We start from the raw sequence: 24,445 nt of genomic DNA, 5'->3' as shown, positions 1-24,445 counted from the left end.
CTGGAAGGAAGGGTTTGAGTTTCCTTAAGGTATTGATCTGGTAGTTCGCACCCTTAGTTGCTTTGTTGATGTGTTCCTGCATGTTGAGGTTGGTGTCAAGTGTTATGCCTAAAGACTTTGCAGAGTCCACGATGGTGGGATGAACATTGAGTGCCGTTAGGTGTTTAAGCCAGATTTGAGCGGTAGTGATCTTCGCGGGAGGTGAGATCAAGAGGAACTCTGTTTTAAGAGCATTGAGTTTGAGATGATTAGCGGCCAGCCATGATTGGGTGCTTCTGATCGTTTCTGATCGTTGAATAACAGTTCATAGTTAATAACAAGAGTTAATAACAAGAGTGCAATAAATGTACAAAATGCCACCACGCCCGGGTCACCCATCAGGAGCTTGGCCTCCAAGTGCTTAAATTTCAGGAGAGGGTCTCCCATATGAAAATGCATGCGGAGAGCATGTCTTATCTGAAGGTAACGATAAAATTGGGTGTGCGAAAGTATATATTTTTGTTGGAGATCTGAAAAAGAAGGTATGTGCGACCCCGCCCAGACATTTCCAAGTGGTGAGATTCCAATGAGGTCCCAGGACTTAAAACCACAAAGCCTAGCCACTTCCCTCAGCCATGTACAGTGTCATGGGGGGTTTGCAGGGTAAGCCTGCCCTCCCACTGCACATGATGGAGCGCAGCTCACCATGCGAGCATCACCACCCAGGTGACCAGGGGCATGGAGGTGGGAATGGGGGAACTGCATAGCATTGCCTGTATGTTGGGAAAGTCGAGACGAGAGCTCCAAGCGATAGGCTGGATCCGACCAACCCCAGTTGAACCAGTCATGAATGACAAGAAGGTGACATGACAAGTAAAACAGAAACAAATTGAATATGTCCAGGCCACCGTCAAAGGGCCCAGCTGACAATGAGAAAAGGCCAGCTGAGGACGCGAGCCCCTCCACAGGAAGGACCGACGACTCCGTCTAACTCCTGAAACCATGACCGTGGCAAAAGAAGTGGGAGATTTTGAAAAATGTATAAAAAACGTGGCAGGATCATCATCTTGTAAAGTGCCACACGGCCCAGAGAGAGAGGGTGTACCATTATGCCAAGTCCGCCTTTGCCTTCTTAAGCAAAGGTTGCAAGTTGAGGGCCCAAGTGAGTTTAGGATGAAGCGTGACCCAAATGCCCAGGTATTTAAAACTGAGCTGGCTGAGGGGAATCGTGGACTGCGAGTCAAAACAGTCCCGGGATGATGCTGGCAGGCAGGCGACGCCGAGCAGACTGCCCAAGTGCCCTCCGGGAGCGAGTGCGGCACCTCCGAGATCGGGGCAGCGATTGGGAGGTCAGTTAGGGTAGAACTAGGGGATGGAGTAACCCTCCCGCTGCTCCTCCATGATCCACTGCAATGCTGCTTCAAGAGTATCAAAGAAATGAGAGTTGTTGCAAAGAATGACTCTGAGTCTGGCTGGGAACAGAAGGCGGTATGGCAGGCCCATGGCTCGCAATTTCTGTTTGACTTCTAGGTATGACCACCTCCGCTGTTGTACCTCCCTGGTATAGTTTGGGAATATGAGGACCTTCGTGTCCTTGCGCCTTTGATCCAAGCTCAGGATCGCATCTCTGTCCCTATTGTTCAGAGTACGGACAGTGATGGGCCGGGGGGAGGCTTCCGGTGGAGGCCTGGGAGTCAGGGCTCCATTTGCCCTCTCCATCTCAAACCCCGGGGACAAATGCGAATCCGCCATCCAGGCCCTAATCCAGGTCTCGATGAAGTTGGCCATCTGCTGCGGAGTAGTGCCATCACTGACTTCAGGCACCCCTATGACGCGGATGTTGTTGCGCCTCAAGCGATTCTCTGCATTCTAATCTCCAGCGTGTAGCTCCGATGTGTGAGTAAGGAGAGCGGATAACTGAGATTTAAGAGTGGATACTTCATCTTCAACTGTGGAAATCCAGGATTCCGCCTCTGCAATCTGTGCTGTGGCATTGCGGAGGTCCTGTCAGACAAGCGCCAAATCTATTCTGACCTCACTGACCTTGACTTCTACCGCTGCTTGAAAGGACTGGATCACTTGCAGAATAACCGCTAGATCATTAGACGCAGACGCAGGTTTTATGCCGTCGGGGGTGGAACCTGGAGGGGGTGGGATCCGTAGTGTAGTTGTCCATTTACATCTGTGTTGAGGCGGAACGCAACGCTTTGCCCTTCCCTTCCCCATGACTACGATCCCAGTGGGGATAACTGTGTGTGAGAAGTTGGCCTGATATATAATGTTCACTATTCTAGTGAGCACTTTGTATCAGTCCAAACAACCCTTATTGATGATTGGTTGTAAGTCAACCTTATAGACCAGCTATCCTAGTAGCATGGATACGAGCAGTCTAAGGCTAATACTCTAGAGGGCGTGTTAAGCCAGCTGTTTTACCATCACATTACCCCTTGAATACCAAGTGAAAGGACACCACACAAGTTGTTATGAAAATAAACGTATATTTATTTCTAACAAGACTACCCTGGCTCTTTATGAGACAGGGAGCTAAGCACACAACAAAACTCTTAAGAAAATACTTTAAGTCGCACAATTTACACAAATGCCCTAGGGGCACGAAAAACCATATATTACAAAAGTGGAATGCGAACTACTAGCAGGTAAGTAACTATTCTCATAGACTTTAGAAACGCTAGTCCTACAATGCTAAACACTTAGATTAGTTGCAGGAGGCCTGTGGATGTCGTGTGCAGAGTGGGAACTCTCACGCGTAAGGCGGGAAAAAGTCTATGGAGGCTAGTAGTCACAAAGTTACTGTTCTCGGGTGAACTGTGGAAAAGTCAATTTTGCCATGTTCTGTGTCCCTACGCGTCCTCCATCATATGTTATCTGTGCATGATTAATATGCATATGTATTCCCTATGTTCGATTAAAGACGCAATTACAGTTGTGTCCACCTCTAGTATGTCAGTTTCCAGTTCTCGTGAATACTACGAATATCAGGCCTATGTAAAGTTACGTTGCCACGTTTCTCAGTGTGCACGTTATTCCATTGTAAAGTCCCCGTTTCTAGGCCTCAAAAGGGCCTGGACACCAGATTCAGCTCCTGACTCCTGAAGCCTCGCTGAGGAGCGATACAGCCCCCACCTGTATCCTCGACCCTTCACTTACTTCCTGCCTCGCAGTGCCCGGCTCAGCCTGGCTCTGCCTCTGAGTCTGCCAAGAGTATGTTATGATTCCAGTTATCAGTTCAGTCCTCCTTCTCTGCATTCCTAAAGCTACTGAATCGCATCAATAGTTTCCGTCATTGTCTAGCCTTTACGTCTCCATGTAAGAGAAATACTGCATTTAATGGTCATTTAACATTCTTCATCACGCACTACATGTAGAATAATGCATGCTCCAGTCTTAGAGTCTGTTCGCCTCTACCCCGATAACTTTTGGATTCTATCAACATGTTCTCTAAACATTAGATACTAGATACTGCTTAGGTACATGTCGCCCTGACTCTCCAGACTTCAGTCTCTGCTCCTAGCACAGAGTTCATAGCCCCCAGCTTCTTCTAGTAACACGTCATTGCCAGTTTGCGCGCACCATTAGGTCAGAGGTCCCGGCTCCTTAGGTAGCCCCCTCCATGTTTCCGCCCCATTCATGACATATTCTGTTACGTTTGCATCACATGTCTATGTATACGCCTCTGTTACACCTACTTTCACCCTTATCTTTCGCGACTGCTATTGACCACACCCACTGCTCCGCCTATCGTATGTATTGTAATGCAACTATTTTAGTATATATGAGCGTGCACTGTTATTAAATGTTACGCCGATTCCGACCCTGCCCCCGGCAGCGCTGCCATCCTGTTCCCGTGCAGGTCGTCCTGTTCCTGTCCTTTATGCTGTAATAAACCTGCAAAACTCCTACTACCTCGAATCTTGACTCTTATTTTTTGAGCTATCTGTTATTCATTTATCCATTCAAAAATAGAGGTATTATTTATTTATTTACCACATAATGGCGCCCGAACAGGGACTTGCCCTTTCCCCACGCGTCGGTGAAGCCACGCCGACCCCCTGACCCTCTGCAGTCGTGACGGAACTCTTCTGCGCACCGGCAGATATTTCTGCTTTAAGTATCCCTCAGGCCCACGGAGGAGACGGAGGAGGCGGTCCAGCATCCAGACGAGACGGTGGAGGAAACGCGGCGAGTCCCGACCAGAGCCCAAGCCGAGAGTCCAAGGTCCGAGGTATCCGGAGGCCCACCTGTAACAGAAGTCCGAAGTTCGTCCGTCCGGCGTCGAAGCAGTCCAGTCCAGTCTGAGGCCTTCCGTTCTTGCTGCCCGGTGAGTACCGTTGCTGGGGTAGTATCTAGACAGGGTCAATCTAATTGACTCTGGTCCGTGGGTTGGTGGTACACAGGCCCACAAACGAAGTGTCCACTTCGGTGGATGCGGGTCCTGACGTGTCTCTGTATGAGACCGGTAAGTTTCGTACTGTTTCAGCAGTGCATCTAGTTTCTGTTCTAAGTCAGTTCTGTTCTCGAGAAAATTCATGTATTCTGTTTCCCGTATTCCAGGTAGTATTCTGTTCGAACTGTTATTCTGAATGTTATTCATGTATTTTAATGTCGTGGTATGAGTGTGAAGTAATTATCGTGTTTATTGTGTATTGTGTTGTGTCCAGATTATAGTTCAGTCATGCCGCTCTTTTCAAAACTGCGTCAGTTAAAAACCAGAAAAGGTCTGCTAGAAGCAGCAGTTCCTGTCCCGCCTAGGGACAGTCCAGGTCATTTTATGTATCAAAAGCATGGCATAAGTGCCATACTATATCTAGATTTATGGGTAGAGTATACCAAACAGTTAGAAGAAAAGTATAGATGGCCTGTATCAGGCACATGGGATGCCGAGTGCATCATGAGAGTAGAAGAAGCATTATGGAAAAAGAAAGCCAGACAGTCACAGAAAGATGCCATTGAGTTATGGCGCAAAGAATCTCATAAAAGAACCGAAAAAGAAATCAGAAAGTCAGAATTAAGTAGAGAATCCTTAGAACGAGCCCAAGAAAGGGAATTAATCGAGATTGGTGAACGAGTTAAAACCGAACAGTCAGACAGACAGAGGCATGCTCTTATTAAGGGTATGTATCCTCTTCTTGCCGAGGGCTTGCCAAAAGCGACCCCAGAGGCATCCAGTAATTTCCCGCCACCACTAGTTCCGACCAAGCTACGTCACAAACTGACCGCAGCTGATATTTTCATTTCGTCCTATTTGGACGACACAGTCCCAGAATATGCAAATCCTGTTCCTACTCCGCCAGTCCCTGTAAATCAGGCACTTCCCGCTCCTCCAGACACCGGAGTACCTGTTACGGTACCCCCGGTCCAGCCCGCCATACAAGTCCAGCCTACATTTCCATTTCCCACTCTGCCAGGACGAAGAGCATCAGTAGACGACTCTAGTTTAGGGGCCGCAGGGGGAGGTCCTCCTCAAACCCCGCCGCCACACAAGCGTTTAACGTTAACCGAATTACATGCACAAGCGTCACAGCGTACGCCCAGATATCAGTCTGTTGCAGAAATAAGAAAAGCCCTTACCGAATGTGGCTATGATCCAGTCCCAGGCGAGGATAATATGGTTTTATATTCATTACGCGTAAGAAAGGTGACCGAGTATCTAGTCACCCTACCAGATATGAAAGAAGATCTAGACAGAATATATCGTTTCATCCGTACAGGGAATGATCCAGAAAGTATTAGTGACGTCATGTGCCAAAGAAAAGTTGAAGTCCAGCTCATGATATTAAAGTTTCTGATTAATTGTCTAATAAGGGAACAAGATTATCCGACCAAAGATCGAGCCGAAATGAAAGTCCTGACAAGGTGGAGTGATAATATAGCCGAGGGTAAGCACAAGACTATCAGTAGTATAGAGAGTATGTACAAGAAAATCCGTAAAGAAATAATAAGGGTACACGAACAACGTAAAGAAGCACAAGTAAGCGAGAAAGAAAATGACTCTTCTACAGAAGAGGTAGAGGACGAGAATCCCGACAGAATAGCGTATGTAGGAAAATCTAGATTTCCAGATCGCCATTTGCGCCTAGAACACAAGTAAATTTTTCATCATCCAGCACCAGAACAAGGTTCTCTGGAACAAGTATTTCAAGTTACCGATCACATTCTGAAATCACGAATCGGTTATAGCGAGTTAAGTACCATGCATGAACAAGAACTAGTCCGATCAGCAGTCCGATGGATTACTGATTCTACCACTTTTCCAGACGAAATAGTGGCACAAATGTTTCTGAAATTGCCCCCAGCCGAGCAACGACTGGTGGGTATGTATATGATCCAGCACCTCATTACATTGTATGAGGGTCAACATTCTGATCCAGGTCCGTTACACGATGTCCTGAACGAGAGTCTCCAGTATAGATGGAAAGGTTTAGGTACCGATTTAATTAGTGTCATTCTAGAACAGCGCCACAAATATAGTATGTTTTTGAACCCGCATTTTGTTCATGTCTCACCCCCAGAAAGTAAACCCTTTTACATAGACAGACAGAATCCGTTACGAGAAGTGCATCCAGTTAAGACAGACGGTGGTGAAATGCAACGAGTGTTTGTTTACACCCCGATCACAAAGATGGAACTCTTAGAGATGAAAAAGTTAATTCCCTGTCATGATAAAGATCCAGCAGGGTTCCACCGAGAATTAAAAGACATGCTCCGTATGGGAGAATACACGTATCCAGATATTATTAAAATGTTAAAGGTCCTGTTGCCCGCAGGGGTATATGAGAAACTCAAGGAAAAAGAATGGGAGGTGGGAGAGAAAAAGATCGATTGGGCAGTTCTAGAAGCTGAAGACAAGGCACGAGTACCAGGTACCGGTCTTGGAGATAAATGTAAAGAATTACCTGAACTGTTAATACAAGTTTTGCCCAGACTATTAGCAACTAAAAAGGAAGACTGGGATGCAATCTCAGCCTGTAAACAGAAACAAGACGAAGACACTAGTGATTTTTACTCTAGATTTGAAAAATGTTTTATTATAAACAGTGGCCTCAAGACGAGTAGCGAGTCATACCCTCATCTTTTTGTTACTAAACTAGTCGAGAATTCAAGTCCACAAGTTAAGAATCGAGTTTTGAAAGTCGAAAGTACCTGGCAAGCTAATACCCCGTCCCAAATGTTACAGATGCTTCAATATCACCAGAATAGAATCAGAGAAGAGCAAGAACATGAAAGGAAACGTATGAAAGACACGAAAATGAAAGTACTAGTTGCACAATCCGTTCCTCAAGACAGTCAGAAAAGGGGTCCGAATCAAGCCAGTCATCCTGCAGCTCCCGTTAAAGGGAACTGCAATTATTGTAAACAGCCAGGTCATTTTATAAACGAGTGTGCAGTTCTGAAACACAACATAGCTACCGGTAAGACTAAAGAAAGACCACGTCCGCCTAGACAGGAACAAGTTACACAGACTCCTCAGTCACAGAATGCACAACAGACAGTTCCAGCACCGCAGCCTATTGCTGCAACACAGCATGTTACACAGCAGATGTACCAGTATGCACAGTCCGAGTATCCAGAGTATCAACCGTATTCATGAAACAGCCTAGAGAAGGAGGTAGGCTTGCCTCTCATCGAGATACCTGTAGATCAAGAAGGTCCCTATGTTCACAGTCAAGTATTAGGGAAAGACAGAAAGTTTTTGATTGATACAGGGGCAAGTAGGACCACCATCAGTCACGCCGAAGTTCCAGGGGCTCCGCTCTCAGGCTCAAGAAATGTTTCCCTTGGATTTTCAGGAAAACCTATTGTAAATGAAATATCAAAGCCAGTTACTCTAGAAGTAGGTCCATTGTCCCGCACTACTGATCTGTTACTTACTAAGTCATGTCCAGAGAATCTATTAGGCATTAAAACACTGAAAGAGTTAGGTGCAGTTATATGCTGTTCCCCAGAGGGAATACGATTGTTCCTACGTGACTTCAAGGGTCACTATGTATTACGAGATTTTGATCCGAGATTGTCTAATGTTCCACAGCATCTATGGGCGCAAGGTCCAACTGATGTTGGCTTTATGCAAATCACACCCCATCGTGTGACTCTCAAGCCAGGTGTAGTCCTGCCACGAATCAGACAGTACAGATTGCCACCTGAGGCTGTAGCAGCCTTATCCAAAATTATTGACGAGCTCATGGCTCAAGGAGTAGTTGTAGAAACTGACTCCAATGTATGCAATTCTCCGATCATTCCTGTTATGAAACGTACTGATCCAAATGCACCTCCAGTATATCGTTTAGTGATTGATCTCCGAGAACTTAATAAATGTATTATTCCCCAGTACCCAGTTGTCCCAGATATCTCTTCCCTATTGACAGCCATTGATTCCGAAGCCTCATTTTTTTCAGTCATAGACCTCAAGAACGCGTTTTTCAGTGTCCCCATTCATCCAGACAGCCAGTTTCTTTTCGGATTTTGTTTAAATGGAAGGAGCTATATGTTCACACGCGCTCCTCAAGGTTTCACAGAAAGTCCTAGTATTTACAGTCAAGCACTCAAGAGACAACTAGACAACATTCACATGCCAACTGACACTGCCCTGCTCCAGTATGTCGATGATCTCCTGATCACAGCCCGTTCTGAACGTGCTTGCGAGCGAGCATCCCTTACAGTCTTGTATTTCCTAGCCGAGATGGGACACAAGGTGTCCCCTTCGAAGCTTCAATTCTGTGTCCAGCAAGTGATCTATTTAGGCCACTTACTGTCCAAGTGGGGTAGGCAGTTGACACCAGACCGTATCCAGTTAATAGCGAGTCTTCCTCAGCCCAAGACCCAGAAGGAGGTACGTGCTTTTATCGGCCTTACTTCTTATTGTAGACAATGGATTCCTCAGTATGCATTTCTAGCCAAGCCACTGATACAGTTAACGACACAGGAGGCAGCCGTATCGACTGTCCTCCCTTGGACATCTGAACATACACTTAGTTTCAATGAGTTAAAGAAAGCCCTATGTCAAGCCCCAGTTCTAGCAACACCGAACTACAGTAAGCCTTTTACACTTTTCGTCACTGAACGTGAAGGTACAGCATTATCAGTTCTCACACAAGATCAAGCAGGACAGTACAAGCCCTGTGCTTATTTTTCGAGCACATTAGATCCTGTAGCCCAGGCTCTGCCTGCGTGCCTCAAGTCAGTTGCAGCCACAGCACTAGCTATCAGACAAAGTGATTCCATAGTATTAGGACATTCCTTGACAGTACAAGTCCCACACTCCGTGGAAGTTCTTTTAAACCGAACACAAACTCAGCACTTGACAATTGCACGTTTAACAGGTTATGAATTGACACTGTTCCAGCCACACATAGAAATCAGACGCTGCAACGTTTTAAATCCTGCTACATTGTTACCATCAGTTACTTCGAATTCTGCCACACACGACTGTGTGGAAGTAGTTAACATCATGACAAAGCCAAGACAAGATCTGACAGATATTCCATTACCAGATCCAGACCTGACACTTTATGTGGATGGTTCATGTATGAGAACAAGTACAGGAGAACTAGTCGCCGCGTATGCAGTGACTACCGACACCGACGTTATAGAGACACACCGTATTGACACCCTGTCTGCTCAAGCAGCAGAGCTAGTTGCTCTGACACAAGCCTGCATTCACGCCAAGAACCTGAAAGTTAATGTTTACACAGATTCACGTTACGCATTTGGAGTTGTACACGACTTTGGAGTGCTCTGGCAAGAGAGAGGTTTCATGACTTCTCATGGAACCAAGATTCAGCATGGTCTCCTTATTCAGGCTCTGTTAGATGCCATACATTTACCGACATCCATTGCTATCATGAAGTGCAAAGCACATACGAAAGTTACTGACATTATTTCCCAGGGTAATGATCTAGCAGATCGCACAGCCAAGCTTACAGCTCAGACTCCAGACATTTCAGTTAATCCGACACAGACGCACACTCCAGATCTGACTACATGTATGACAGTTAAAGACCCTACTCAAGATGTCATAGATATCCAGTCACATGCTACTCCCGATGAAATCAAGAAATGGTCCGAACAAGGAGGGGTACAGACAGATCAAGGATGGTTAACGAAGGGTAGAACCACATGGTTTCTCCCCGACTCTATGGTTCAAGTCATTATTAATACTGCACATAGTCCAGCACATTTAGGAGAAAAAGCTATGTTAGGCAGTATCCAGAACATTTGGTTCAACAAGCATTTACGAGCTGCAGCCAAGCAGAAAGTCCGTACCTGTATGATATGTTGCCAGTTTAATCCAGGTAAAAGTGTCCCGGTGGAACAAGGTGGGTTCCAGCCCCCTGACCACCCTTTTGAAGTCCTCCAGATGGATTACATTCAGATGGAGCGATGTCGAGGTTTCAAGTATGTCCTTGTAGTTGTATGCGCTTTGTCCAGATGGACGGAGGCATATCCAGTTCCAGATTACACAGCTGCGACCACTGCCAAGCAGTTGGTTCGTGAGTTCTTCCCCCGTTACGGACTCCCTAGGGTCGTATATTCTGACAACGGCCAGCCATTCTCATCTGAACTCATGAAACACGTGTCCCTTTTGTTAGGGTACCAGTGGAAGTTCCATTGTGTACGCCATCCTGAAGCAGCCGGTCTCGTAGAGAGACATAATCAGACCCTGAAAATCCGAATTGCAAAGGTTTGTCAAGAGAAAGGTGTGGACTGGCTCATAGCTCTGCCAGTCGCTTTGTTTTATATGCGCATGGTCGCCCATTCCAGATCAGGTCTGTCCCCGTATGAGGTCGTTTTCGGCCGCCCCCCTAACATGTGGGGTACTCCTAGACCCCGAAGTATTACCGATGTTTCAAGTAATATGCTGACAGATTACCTAGCTTCCTTGATGTCTGCCCTCAACTCTTGTCGTTCACAGGTTGCCGCCGCATTTCCAGACAATACCGAGGTGGCACCGCATGAAATCGTTCCCGGATCCATGGTCCTAGTGCGAAATTTCGATCGTTCAAGTCCGCTGGAGCCTCGCTGGAAGGATCCCCGACAGGTCCTCCTGGCCACCCGTACAGCCGTGAAGTTGGAGGGACGCAAAGGCTGGGTGCATCTTTCGCATATCAAAAGGTTTCATGGATTGAAACCAGTTTCAAAGAACATTTCCGAGGATTCAAAGGACTGCCAAAGTACTATTCTTAAGGACTGTCCCGCAAAAGACACTGATACTGCACCCTCCCTGTTAGAGACAACTCCGCAACAGGAGTATAAACTTAAGTTAAGGTCTAGTAAAATAAGTCAGCCAGTTTGATTGTCTAAGTCCTCCCCTAGGTGAAACGGTTAGACCGGTTTCTGACATGTATAAAATAGACCCCCATAGTGAGAGAGTTAGTCAAAACTCAATCCGATGTATCGTTTTTCTATGTTTCATATTATTTCTCAGTATTATGATTTCCTGCACCAGTTATGCGTTTTATCTGTATTTTCCAGTTTCTCATGTAAATAAGTCTGCCAATGCTACAGTAGAGCACACGTTTAGTGATCTGCCTCCTCATGAACTCTCTTACCGTCTCGCTATGCGTAACAATTCTTTCATCCGCATGTTACATTATTCACACCAGACCAGCAATGCCACTAATTGTTGGGTGTGTGGTCGACTCCCCCCTTTCCAGACACCGAAGGGAGTTCTGCCACTCTTTCCTTATCCATTTTCACATAATGGTTCGTGTGGAGCATGGTCCACGTTAACGTCATCCTCAACAGATATGTCTTTTCTTAACAGTACATGTTTCCCAGAAAAGCAAGGTCTTCCCCACAGAACAGGGTTGGATCTAGAAAACGAAGTTTACAACTTAGGTAATTATTCTTCGAATTTCATGGTCCTGAATGTTCAGTCTGATTCCACTCCAGACTTACCTGCTATTTCAGTACTACCAGTCAAAGGCGAATTATGTGTTAGAAATAATGGTTCCGTACATGTAGGCCATAGTGATTGTACTACTATTGTCAAATATAGTGACAGTGGGAAATCTATTTTCAAAGCTTCACGTCATTCTTATTTTATTTGTGGTCAGACCGCATATGTTCGTCTGCCCCTCGATTGGGAGGGAACCTGTTACATTGCCTTCCTACTGCCACCTGTTTTCCTAGCCCCATCTGATTATCATAGAAACACACATCTAGTACACCTTAGACATAGAAGGGAGTCCCCCATTGTCGATTATACTGAAACTGCTCTAGAACAGTATACAGATTTCAATAGAGGTTTCTTCTTCTTTATAGGACCTATCCAGAATAGTAAGCTAATCCGTAGGTTAACCAGAACCCTTGAAGCAGTAGTTAATGAGACTGCCTCTGCTCTAGGTAACTTAACCGAAGAGCAATCTGCTATGAGATTTGTCGTTTTACAGAATCGTCTCGTCCTTGACGTCATATTGGCCGATAGGGGCGGGGCCTGTAGAGTCATCGGATCTAGTTGCTGCATTTTCATTCCAAATAACGCGCCGTCTGTTTATTCAGCTATAACCAGACTCCATAAAATTGCCCATCTGTTACACCAAGACCCAGGCACCTGGACATGGTCCGGTTGGTTCTGGAATATAATTTCCGCTTGGGGATGGAAAGTCTTGTCCTTTCTAGGTATTGCAGTAGCGATCATATTCAGCTGCTGCCTCTGTATACAATGTGGCCCTGCGATTTGCGGCATGTGTGCTACCTCTTGTATTCCTAGTCCCAAGCCCCGTTCTAAATCCCGTTCCAAGAAAATTCGAGACGAGCAAATGATACTGTATGAAATGATAGATGGTATCATGAATATTGATGTTTCCTGATGGAAACATAGTGACAAGGAGGGAATGTGGAAAAGTAAATTTTGCCATGTTCTGTGTCCCTACGCGTCCTCCATCATATGTTATCTGTGCATGATTAATATGCATATGTATTCCCTATGTTCGATTAAAGACGCAATTACAGTTGTGTCCACCTCTAGTATGTCAGTTTCCAGTTCTCGTGAATACTACGAATATCAGGCCTATGTAAAGTTACGTTGCCACGTTTCTCAGTGTGCACGTTATTCCATTGTAAAGTCCCCGTTTCTAGGCCTCAAAAGGGCCTGGACACCAGATTCAGCTCCTGACTCCTGAAGCCTCGCTGAGGAGCGATACAGCCCCCACCTGTATCCTCGACCCTTCACTTACTTCCTGTCTCGCAGTGCCCGGCTCAGCCTGGCTCTGCCTCTGAGTCTGCCAAGAGTATGTTATGATTCCAGTTATCAGTTCAGTCCTCCTTCTCTGCATTCCTAAAGCTACTGAATCGCATCAATAGTTTCCGTCATTGTCTAGCCTTTACGTCTCCATGTAAGAGAAATACTGCATTTAATGGTCATTTAACATTCTTCATCACGCACTACATGTAGAATAATGCATGCTCCAGTCTTAGAGTCTGTTCGCCTCTACCCCGATAACTTTTGGATTCTATCAACATGTTCTCTAAACATTAGATACTAGATACTGCTTAGGTACATGTCGCCCTGACTCTCCAGACTTCAGTCTCTGCTCCTAGCACAGAGTTCATAGCCCCCAGCTTCTTCTAGTAACACGTCATTGCCAGTTTGCGCGCACCATTAGGTCAGAGGTCCCGGCTCCTTAGGTAGCCCCCTCCATGTTTCCGCCCCATTCATGACATATTCTGTTACGTTTGCATCACATGTCTATGTATACGCCTCTGTTACACCTACTTTCACCCTTATCTTTCGCGACTGCTATTGACCACACCCACTGCTCCGCCTATCGTATGTATTGTAATGCAACTATTTTAGTATATATGAGCGTGCACTGTTATTAAATGTTACGCCGATTCCGACCCTGCCCCCGGCAGCGCTGCCATCCTGTTCCCGTGCAGGTCGTCCTGTTCCTGTCCTTTATGCTGTAATAAACCTGCAAAACTCCTACTACCTCGAATCTTGACTCTTATTTTTTGAGCTATCTGTTATTCATTTATCCATTCAAAAATAGAGGTATTATTTATTTATTTACCACAGAACCCGACTAGGTGGGTCGAAAACAAGGGTGGATCCGAACACTTAGGGTGTTGGACTATGCTGAAGCACCAGAGTACTTGGTTTACCTAGCCCAGGGGCTGCGGCTGCATAGAGTTCAAGTTGCGTCGGAAACCCACGTTGAAGAACCAGGAGCCTGAAGAAAGAAGTTGCTGGCAGGCGGCCAGTGAAGAAAGTTCGGAGTGATCCAAGCCTGGATCAGGGAAGAAGAAGACCTGAAAGCAGAGGGGACCAAGTTCTGAATCACTAGCCAGTGATTTAGGTGGGCACCAGGGTGGCACCGGACGAAGTCACCTCAACCAGGTGAGTGGGCGCTGCTGGGCTCTGCAGTCTCTCGGACCAGGAGGCGTTGTCGGCGACCAGGATGGAGGTGCGAGCTGTCCCACGAAGGTATCTGCTGCTGACGTCGCTGGACCCAGGATTGGGCAACAAGTCTTGGCAAATGCAAGGCCCACGCGGTGGACCTAAAATGGCGTCTTGGGTGGACCAGGAGGGTCCAGGGTGCTCCTCTGTTGGAGGGGAGCAAGGGCTAGTCTGGAGCAACCAGACCAGCAGTAGTTGTCGTCGTGGAGCGTCGTGAAAGGGCCACTAGCCCACGGGCAAGTGACCTAAACAACGCGGTGAGCAGCAACGAGCAGAAGGGCCCCACGCAGATCTCGTGGATGCAGGGGGGCTGAACTTCGGTGCTGGTGCTGCTCAGGGTCGGGGCTTCTCTTACCCCAAAGCACTCGGTCGAGGGTCACTCGGGAGTCGTGCTGGTCAAGCGTCGTGCAGTCTTGGAAGATGGCCGGTCCCTCGAGGTCTCGTCACACCCACGGGTCACAGCTGGGCTGATGATGTGGGTAGAGGTCAGAGGTGCCAGGGAAGCCGGTTCTCGTCGTGCTGGGCAGTCTTGATCCGGAGGAGAGACTTACAGCAGACCGCGATGCTTGGATGGTGCCTGCTGCTGCAGGGTGACTACTCCTTAGCCACAAGGGAGAAATCTTGAGAAGTGTCTTGAGTTCCTTTCGTGGAAAGTTGGTTCAGGATTCAAAGATGATCTGATTTGGAAGGGGACCAGTTCCCACCTTTAACCTGAAAAAGGGGGCTGGCACGCGACTAAGTCCTGCCCTATGGGTGGGACCAGGAGGGGGGTGGTTACACCCCTCTCCTTTGGCGGGCTTTCCCCAGATCAGGGGCTGGAGTGCCCCTGGAACTGGTTCCAGCCGGCCTATGCACAGTGAGCACCGGGGTGCCACTTGCAGTCACCTTCCTCTAAAGCCCTGCCTACCTAGGATACACAAAATCCTGTCTGGGACGGTGCTGGCACCGCCCCTGGCAGGAAACCCTTTGTCCTTGCCTCCTGCTCTGGGAGGGCTCCCAGCAGCAGGAGGGCAGACTTGTGTCTCGGTGGCAGCATCCATTTTGTGGAGCTAAGGCTATGTCTGACTTTAACCGGGGTTACAGGTTACCAACATGTCTTCTCCCTCTAGAGGGGTGGAATGCTACCCCCGTCGCCAGAATTGGCGAGGGGGTAGTATTCCAAAGCGTATGACACCTTACACAACATGTTTAGATAATGTCAGTCCAAAGTTACCATAACCGCGAGGATTATAAGGCACTTAAGAGTATATGGTCTGACGCTATCATGGAAACGGCTAAGGGATAGATCCTGAAAGCCGCAGACAGGCTCAGCTCATGCCAGAGCACCATCTCACACGATTCCAAGCACTCTGCCTTCAGGATTGTTAAGGCCTGCCATAGGAGTGACTGATAGGAGATCTGTGTGCCCATTTAGGTTTAGATATAGGTATACTATATCTAAAGCAAAGGGTGATTACGCCACCTTGCCCCAGCTGTCAAGCAGCCAGTTGTGTCTGTTTAGTTAGTCAGCCCAGGGGTGGCATAATACATGCTGCAGCCCCTGGCAGACTTCTGGGTGCACCTCAGCCCTGGGTACAGGGACTTGGAGAGGGCCCAGTGCCAATCAGATATGTACCCTAGGGTACATGGAATCCATTTTAACAGAGAGAGCAGTGGGCCTGGGGGTCCTGAACAGCAGGGCCTCAGGTCAACTAAGTCAGAAAACCAGCAAAACACCAGGCAAAAAGTTGGGGGCAACCATAGTCAGGGATCTACCTTCCTACACTGTGCCTGCAGTTGTTTGCCGAGCTGTTGTGCTGCAGTCCACAAATCACATTGTCCAGGCCTAGTGGGGGCGAAAGGAGGATGCTGACCAAGAGCAGACACCCAGACCCCAGGAGACCACACTAGGTAGCAACTGCACACCCTGCCCCTCTCTGGCCCACACAGTGGTCCTCTGGAATCAGGAGGGGGGAGAAGGGGCTGGGTATCACACCAGTGGTGTTGTCTCACCGAAGTAGGGCCCAAGGCCTGCCGGCACCGACACACCGACCTTCCCCCTCTACCGAAAAAGGCCCACCACTCAAGCCTCCACATACCCGCAGCAGCTACAAAGCCGAGCAGCACCCGTCCCCAGCAGGCAGTCCGTCAGTAGGAGGCCTCCAGCATCCAGGCGCATAGTGATAATGACTGGGATCTGTGTGCGACCCTAGGTATCATTTGCGCCACTCACCCTCCAAAAGCATCCCCCAGCAAAGGTGCGCCACGAATAGGAGGGGAGAGCAGCAGCAGGTCTAAAGGGGCACCAGAGATGGGAGTCCACACCCCAGGGGGACTGCTCAGACCCGTGCAGCGAACCTACCTCATCAGGTACATGTGTAGGCTGCAATCTCGAGGCCGCCCCGTAGGAGCCAATGTCCGCACGTCAAAGAGCGCCGGTGGCGGCTTCAACACCACTCTGCCTTCACCCCCAACGAGGCACAGCAGCCTGGCCTCATGCAAAACTGCCTCACCTTGCAGCACCCATGACCCCCGGGTGCTCCGAAGGCTTAGCTGATGGGCCCCTCCCGGGCCCAAGTCACAGCACAGGCCCCCTCTGCTCCGCAGGTGACTGCCAACTGATGGGCCAGGCCCCCAGCCCGGTCTGGACACAGGGAGAGTAAACCGCTGCAGAGTCCGAACGACGAGGCCCCAAGAGAAGGAAGGTGTAGGTCTTTCCACAGGGCCTCTGCACCGATGTGTGCAGCGAGGCTGCTAATGTGGCAAGGTAAACGGGCTGTGAGCATCAGTGTGTGTCACAGCACCAGTGTCCAGTATTCTGCAGGCCCCTCACCAGCTGCGCCAAATGCACCAGTTGCGTCCAATCGCCGGGCCGGGTCCCCCACCCAGGCGGGACGCAGAGAGGGAGATTAGGGGCCGCAGTAGCACCTCCAGCCCTAAGAAAGAAGTGGGCAGTGCAGCGAAGTGCCTCCGGAATGGGCGGGCCGCGGTCTCCATGCTTCACCGCAACACCCACTTCCTTCCTCCCAAAGTCTGTGATGTTATTTTGGCAGCCAGGCGTCCCTCTACCAATACAGTGTATGCCTGCTGGTGGCAGAAATTTGACAAATATTATAAAGAAAGGTCTGTTGACCCTGTTACTGCTTCCCTCTCTCAAGAACTTCTCTTTGTTTTGGCCCTTGCCCAGCAAGGCTCTGCTCGGGGCACTCTTAAAGGTTATCTTTTGGCCTTGTCTGCCTTCTTGAGGCTGCCAGACCAACCATCTTTAGCTAAATCCCCTCTTATAAACAGATCACTTGAGAGGCTTGCACATATGTTCTCACCTGCCCTATTCATCATGCCTCAGTGGGACCTTAATTTGGTTCTCACCTTCCTGATGTGACCTCTGTTCGAACCTCTGCACAACTGCCCTCTCCGGCTGCTTTCCATCAAAACAGCATTTTTAGTGGCAATAACTTAATGCCAGGAGGGTGAGTGAAATACAGGCTCTGTCATCCAAGCCTCCACACCTGACCCCTGATAAGTTGGTGCTTCGCACTACGGCCTCTTTCTTACCGAAAGCGGTAACACCATTCCACGTTGGGCAATCTGTCATGTTGCCCACTTTCTATTCTCCTCCGCACCCCTCTAAAGAGAAAGAGCGACTTCACTGTCTGGACTCAAGAAAAGCGTTGTCGTTCTACCTTGACTCCACTAATAGGTTCCAGGTGGACGACCAACTCTGCGTGCAGTATGTTGGATCAAAGAAAGGTCATGCAGTACCGAAGAGTGCTATCTCGCGATGGGTCGTCCTCTTTATCAAGACTTGCTATGCTCTGGCCAAGAAACAGCCCCCTGAAGGCTTAAGAGCTCATTCCGGCTGAGCTAAGGCTACGACCACAGCGTTACAACGTGGTATTCCAGTTCTTGACATTTGTCCGTCATCAACGTGGGCATCTCTGCTCATGTTCACAAAGCACTACTGCCTGGCGAGTCAAGTCCACAGGGATGGCCTTTTGGCATCTCTGTCCTGCAGGACTTCCAGGTCTAAACTTGTTCGCAGTTCCTCCTCCAGGGATGGTTTGCTTGGGTATGTATTCAAAGGTAAGGAATCTGCGGCTAGATGGCTCTATCAGATGGACAAGTTACTTACCTTCAGTAACACCTTAACTGGTAGAGACCTGATTTTGTCGCAGATTCCTTACTGTCCGACCCATCCTTTCCTGCACTGTGGTCCTGTTTCTAGGGTCAGGGTTGATCCCTTTTGGGGCCCGAGTTGTGCTAAACACACCACTGTCAGTGCACTTCATGGCTCCGTACTCCTTGTGTGGAAAGTCGTGAAAAAGTAACGGACATCAGCACACCAAAGTGGTGCCTATATAGATGAAGCGGACGTTGTTTCCGCCGCAGACAACGCCAACTATGCTGATGACCTCACACAGAGCCTACCGACACCACCTACCGGCGCGCAAGGGTATTGCTCAAGCAAAAGACTTCAGATCCAGCCTGACGCCTGAGAAATTCTAAGGTCCGTAATCAGTGGCTAGATTATGTCTCTTCCAGATAAGGCGTTACTGAAGTAAGCAACGTGTCCTTCATTTTCTTCAGCTAATGTTTTTTAAATATTTTTTATACTGAAAATCTAGCAATGTAGATTCTTTCAGCCAGTTTGGTCCTGTTAACCTAAATATTTTTTCCACCCATCTTGACACAGACTCTCACTGCTGAGGAGCAGCCCTTCATACACAACTTAAATCTTGCCTTTGGTGTACTTAGATATATTTTGAAGTGTTCGATCCCAGGCAGTTCACTGTCTTGTGTAACCAATGACTGAACAAGGAATGTCGCATAAAGGGCGACCTGTTAGATACAAGTCTGATAAAGAGTGTGAGAGTAGCTTTATTTGCTTTTTACTCTAACAATTTTCATACAGTTTGAGACACCGGCTTACTCCATCTTAAAGGTCTTCCCTAAAGATCTCAACTTTATCCTCAAGGGTGCAAATTAAAAAACTTCTGCTGTTTTATCAAACCGTGCAATGAGGACACCACACATTCACAAGCACTTAGAGGTGTGATCAACAAAAAAATCTAAAATGTACAAGAACTAATGCGTTGGGGTCTGGGGATGCTTCTCTAAAGAGGCGCTACATTTGATAGCTTTGGGGCCTGTGGCTACCAACGTATTTAGTTTGTGCCCGCATCCCTGGCTTGCGTTCTGCTTAGAATACTCTGGGCTCCCAAGTTGTCAGGTTTCCCAAGTCTTAGCCTCTTGGAAGTCCCCAGTGGAACACAGCCAGAAGTTGCACATGAGCCTCATCAGCCCCAACCTGTGTGTTGTTGTGCAGGGCCCTTGTCCTGGCATTTCATGTGGCCCCAAGGTCCTGGGTTGTGCAAGGGCCTGACTCCTGGAGTTACATGTGGGTCTAGTTCCCAGGATGTTACATGCGCCCAAGTCCTAGAGTTGCATGATAGGCCCAGGTTTTCATGCTGCAGTGCGGGTCTAGGTTCCACATCTGAACAGAGGGCCACTAACTCCCAGGATTGGATGGAGTTCGGTAGAGCAGAGGGTTGTGGTTGAGCAGAGGGTTGTGGTTGAGCAGAGGGTTGTGGTTGAGCAGAGGGTTGTGGTAGAGCAGAGGGTTGTGGTAGAGCAGAGGGTTGTGGTAGAGCAGAGGGTTGTGGTAGAGCAGAGGGTTGTGGTAGAGCAGAGGGTTGTGGTAGAGCAGAGGTTGTGGTAGAGCAGAGGGTTGTGGTAGAGCAGAGGGTTGTGGTAGAGCAGAGGGTTGTGGTTGAGCAGAGGGTTGTGGTTGAGCAGAGGGTTGTGGTTGAGCAGAGGGTTGTGGTTGAGCAGAGGGTTGTGGTTGAGCAGAGGGTTGTGGTAGAGCAGAGGGTTGTGGTTGAGCAGAGGGTTGTGGTAGAGCAGAGGGTTGTGGTTGAGCAGAGGGTTGTGGTTGAGCAGAGGGTTGTGGTTGAGCAGAGGGTTGTGGTTGAGCAGAGGGTTGTGGTTGAGCAGAGGGTTGTGGTTGAGCAGAGGGTTGTGGTAGAGCAGAGGGTTGTGGTAGAGCAGAGGGTTGTGGTAGAGCAGAGGGTTGTGGTTGAGCAGAGGGTTGTGGTTGAGCAGAGGGTTGTGGTTGAGCAGAGGGTTGTGGTTGAGCAGAGGGTTGTGGTTGAGCAGAGGGTTGTGGTTGAGCAGAGGGTTGTGGTTGAGCAGAGGGTTGTGGTTGAGCAGAGGGTTGTGGTTGAGCAGAGGGTTGTGGTTGAGCAGAGGGTTGTGGTAGAGCATAGGGTTGTTGCACTGTGGGGTCATGAAGGATGGGGTTGTGCATGGCCTCGGTAGAGTATGCTCCCAAAGGGAGGCTTCCTGTTTCTCTTAGGCAGACAATGCTTCTTCTAAAACAAGCTGTTTTTCTTTGTAGATCTTTAAGAATTTCCGCCTTGAAACTCCGCCTCCGATCATGTCGGTCTGTGAAAGCAGTTCGCTCTCGGCAGCTCCGTCTACAGTGCCTGTGGAGAACCGTTTGCCAGCTGTTGAGTTGCCGAAGCAGCCTGAAGGCGCTGCCCCCTGCGGCTCCAAGACCCGGGCCAAGTGGTTGTCCACGGCAGAGCATGACGCACTCAGTGCCCTGCTGGACATGCCACACCGTGATCACGCTGATGACCAGCACCTGACTGCACCAGTGAGCCACATGCAAGAACATTACAGGTGTCCATCGTCAGTAGACAAGACATGGCCTTCCAAAGCTGGGCTGAGCACCCTCAGGGCCACGGCAGGGGATCGCTTGGGCCCTAGTGACTTGAACCCACAACCTATGAGCACATTGCACCCCATCCACAATCTGGACTCTTCCACCATTGACTTATCCATTGCACGGAAGGGCCACGAGAAGTCACCACAACTTGTTCAGACCATGGACCTCCCTGTGCAAGAGAGAAACAGAGAGAAGCAATTGTCTCAGACTGTCCCCAAAAATTCTAGACTAGGAAGGGGTGAGAAAAGAGAATTTCCGACCCGCCAGACTCCGGAAAAGGGGGTTGTAAATGAGTGGGGGTGGAAGGATGGTTTTCGTGTGCTGACCCCAATATATCAGCTGCAGCTCAGAGGGCACAAGACTGAAGGCAAAGTGAAGAATGTGAAGGCTGCTGAGGCCACCGCTGCGGTGAGGATGGCTAAGCAGAGACGAGAGTCACCAGCTGCAGTTTGCAGAAGATTTGCGCAGCGCTCGATGCGGGAGAAGGAGGCAGCCATGGCCCTGCTGCAGCTGCAGTTTATGGTATCGGTAGAGAGCACGCGTCCATCCTCCGGCACCTTCCGCAGAGGTCCCTCCCCAGCAGGTGGCACGTGTGACGGCACCGACAGCCAAGCGTGTCCTGGTGGGGAGCGTATGGAACTCATGTCCCGGGGCGAGCCAGGCTCAGAGACTGCAATGGACAACTCGGTGATGGACCAGGGTGGACGCGGAGCTGTGGACCAAAGAGGCCTCTCATGAAGGACGAGGGCATCCAGGTTTCAACGGTGAACTTGGACACTCTATTTTTATCCCACAGCCAGGGGACCGAGGGAAGATGATTCTCCGGCTAGAACATCATTGATTGGCCCCAGGACTCAGGTGTGCTATGAGAATGAACAAGAGTATTAATGGTGGCTGCTGGCCTTAGTGGGACGCGGGTCAGTGGTGGCTCACGAGGAATATCAGTGATGCAGCCGATGGCCGGAAGGTGCAGAAGGGCAATGATCATGCAAGAGAAGCTTTACTGGTGGACCCAAGGCATTAGTGACCATTGCAACAATGAAAAGACCATTAGTGGTGGCCACAGGGCATTAAAAAGCTAAGCTTCAGTGGTAAGAGGGATACCCATAATTGACCACAGACACAAAGGCATTAGCAGTGGGCAAGTACCAGTATTAGTGGTCCAGGGACATACCTAGAAAACCAGGTGGGTACATTGGTTGTCCTGGGGGGAGTGATGGCGAACAAGGGGTCACAACGTGAAATCAAGGTCATTAGAGGCTCATCATGGCGCAGCAGTAGTAAACAGTGGGGCCAGAATGCGGGCGCAGAGGGCAGTAAAAGTGGACCATAAGGCCACAGTAGGGTGCAGCATTTGAGCTATGGTGACCAGAGGGCATCTAGTTGCACCAGGGTTCTTAGTGGTGGACCATGGAGACCTTGTGTCTTCATGACATGCCTCGGCTGATCCACCAGGCTGCGAGCCTTCAGGGTATACCCTCAGGTCAGACCGCGCAGAGGTCTCCGCCATTACAGAACGCAGCCAGCCTGCACTTTACAGGTAACGGGCTCAAAGAGTGCGACAGCGCCACATGAATGTTGTTTGTCTAGTGGGCGGTGGACTTCATGTTCCATGCGATGCCCACTCCACTTAGGCTCAAAACTCAGGTTTAAACGTTACCACTCGGCAGAGTTACTTGTTGTTCAGAAAATGTTATTTTTACTGTTGGTGTCTTTTTGTATGCTGTTTTTTACTGCGACTAAGTTGAACAATTGTTCCCCTTGAGCATTAAAGCTTAGTCTCGCCTCACGGCTTAGCAGCGATTTCTTTCAAGCAGGGAATTTGGGGTTTGGTGTGAACAGTTTACTTGCACTCTCATGGTGAACACGGCGAGGTTTGCTTGGTGAACATTTTACAATCGCTTATGTTATCAGAATTGTTTGTTGTATGTACTGCTTAAAATCCATAGGCAAAGGAGTAAACAACTGTTGGATTTTAGATTAAAAGTTGTAACTGATTGCTTTAGCGTAAATGAGTTGGAAGATTATTCCACAACAAAATGCATGGTTAATAGCTACACTTGTGCATTGAACATGGAAACTCTTGCATGGTAAGCACAGTAATTCCTGGATGAGAAACACTTATGTGGTGAACATAGTTTTGCAGCATAAATTATTTTCTGGATTCACATGATGTGCGTTATTCCACTATTTAGTGGTTGGGTCCGGAATTGTCTCTGTTTACTATTTAAAAAAAATTAAAAATTCTGGGGCGTCGTCGACCACCATTTGGTGCTAGACCCATCCCTTGTGTGTCGCCAGATGGCGCCCCGGAAGTTCCTGTGCCTGGTAGCCGTCTTCAGATTCTTTTCCCTGCCATTGCCATGAGTATGGTCTGCTGAAACACTGTGGCGAGATGTTCTCGTGCTCTCAACCACAAGACACTTATTGATGCTAAATCCAACTATGCTGTTTTTTACTATATTCTCTGTACATTTGTTTGGATCTACTCATATTTTCTGTACAAGTAACATTTACTATCTGTATAGCGCTCTGATATCCGCTAGGATCTTGTTCGCGCTTTATAAAACTTTCAAAATAAAATAAATAAAAATGGGGTCTGAAAGCAAGAGAAGCAACTCCGAAGTTTTGGATGATTAATTAATTAATTACCACAGGGGCAGTCCAGCATACCTGAACCTGGGACAATATGTCAATACAACCAACAACGGTTCAAGAGATACAACACTTTAAAATTATTACAATCAGCACACCTAAACTTACTGATTATATTCAATGAAACAATAAAAAAAGAAAAGAAAAACTTCACAAGAAGCCCTAAAAAACTTAACAATTTTGCAAAAATAGATTTATATTTATTACTTTAAGTTTAAAAGAGAAATAAAAAACAGAGAATGCTCAAGACAAGGTGCTGGTATACAAAACAACAAATTTCAAGACCAGACAAGTGGCTACACACAATAATATATATTAACATACAGAGGAACAACATAAGCAAAAAATTGATGTGTCCTTAAATATTTTCTTAAGCCACAAGGCGTCGACGGCGTTTCGACCGCTAATTATTACACGGTCATCCTCAGGACTGGGAAGTTTCTTGAGCAGTAATCATCTGAATAAAAGCAGGTAGATCCATCTTTAATTGATGATCATTCGTGGAAATTCATTAGGGAAAATTCAGTAGTTCTCAAAGGCCTCCTTATTCCTGAAGTTTATAAAGGTAGTCCTTGAGGACTTCTCAAAATACGAAGTCTTCTCTCACAATGGCCCCATTAATCGGCGAAAAGTGAGACAATCGTTTGCTGCTACTTGAGAGGCACGTTCCAAATCCGTGTAGA

The 24,445-nt window shown here is 48.1% G+C and overlaps 1 protein-coding gene across 1 annotated transcript in view; it reads left to right on the top strand.

Annotated features, from left to right (window-relative positions):
- The window catches only part of SAP25 (Sin3A associated protein 25), a 204,002-nt gene extending 181,112 nt beyond the window's left edge, over positions 1-22,890 (top strand). Inside the window, 2 exon segments of the mRNA XM_078668316.1 lie at positions 20,775-21,777; positions 21,780-22,890. Of these exon segments, the coding sequence (XP_078524442.1) occupies positions 20,775-21,777; positions 21,780-21,925 (1,149 nt within the window). The 3' untranslated portion in view covers positions 21,926-22,890.
- Positions 22,891-24,445: the final 1,555 nt, after the last annotated feature.

Source organism: Lissotriton helveticus, chromosome 12 (assembly GCF_964261635.1).
Source record: "Lissotriton helveticus chromosome 12, aLisHel1.1, whole genome shotgun sequence".
In the NCBI taxonomy this organism is placed as follows: Eukaryota; Metazoa; Chordata; class Amphibia; order Caudata; family Salamandridae; genus Lissotriton; species Lissotriton helveticus.
Note: the sequence above shows the minus strand (reverse complement) of the source record. Positions and strands in the feature narration are given on the sequence as shown.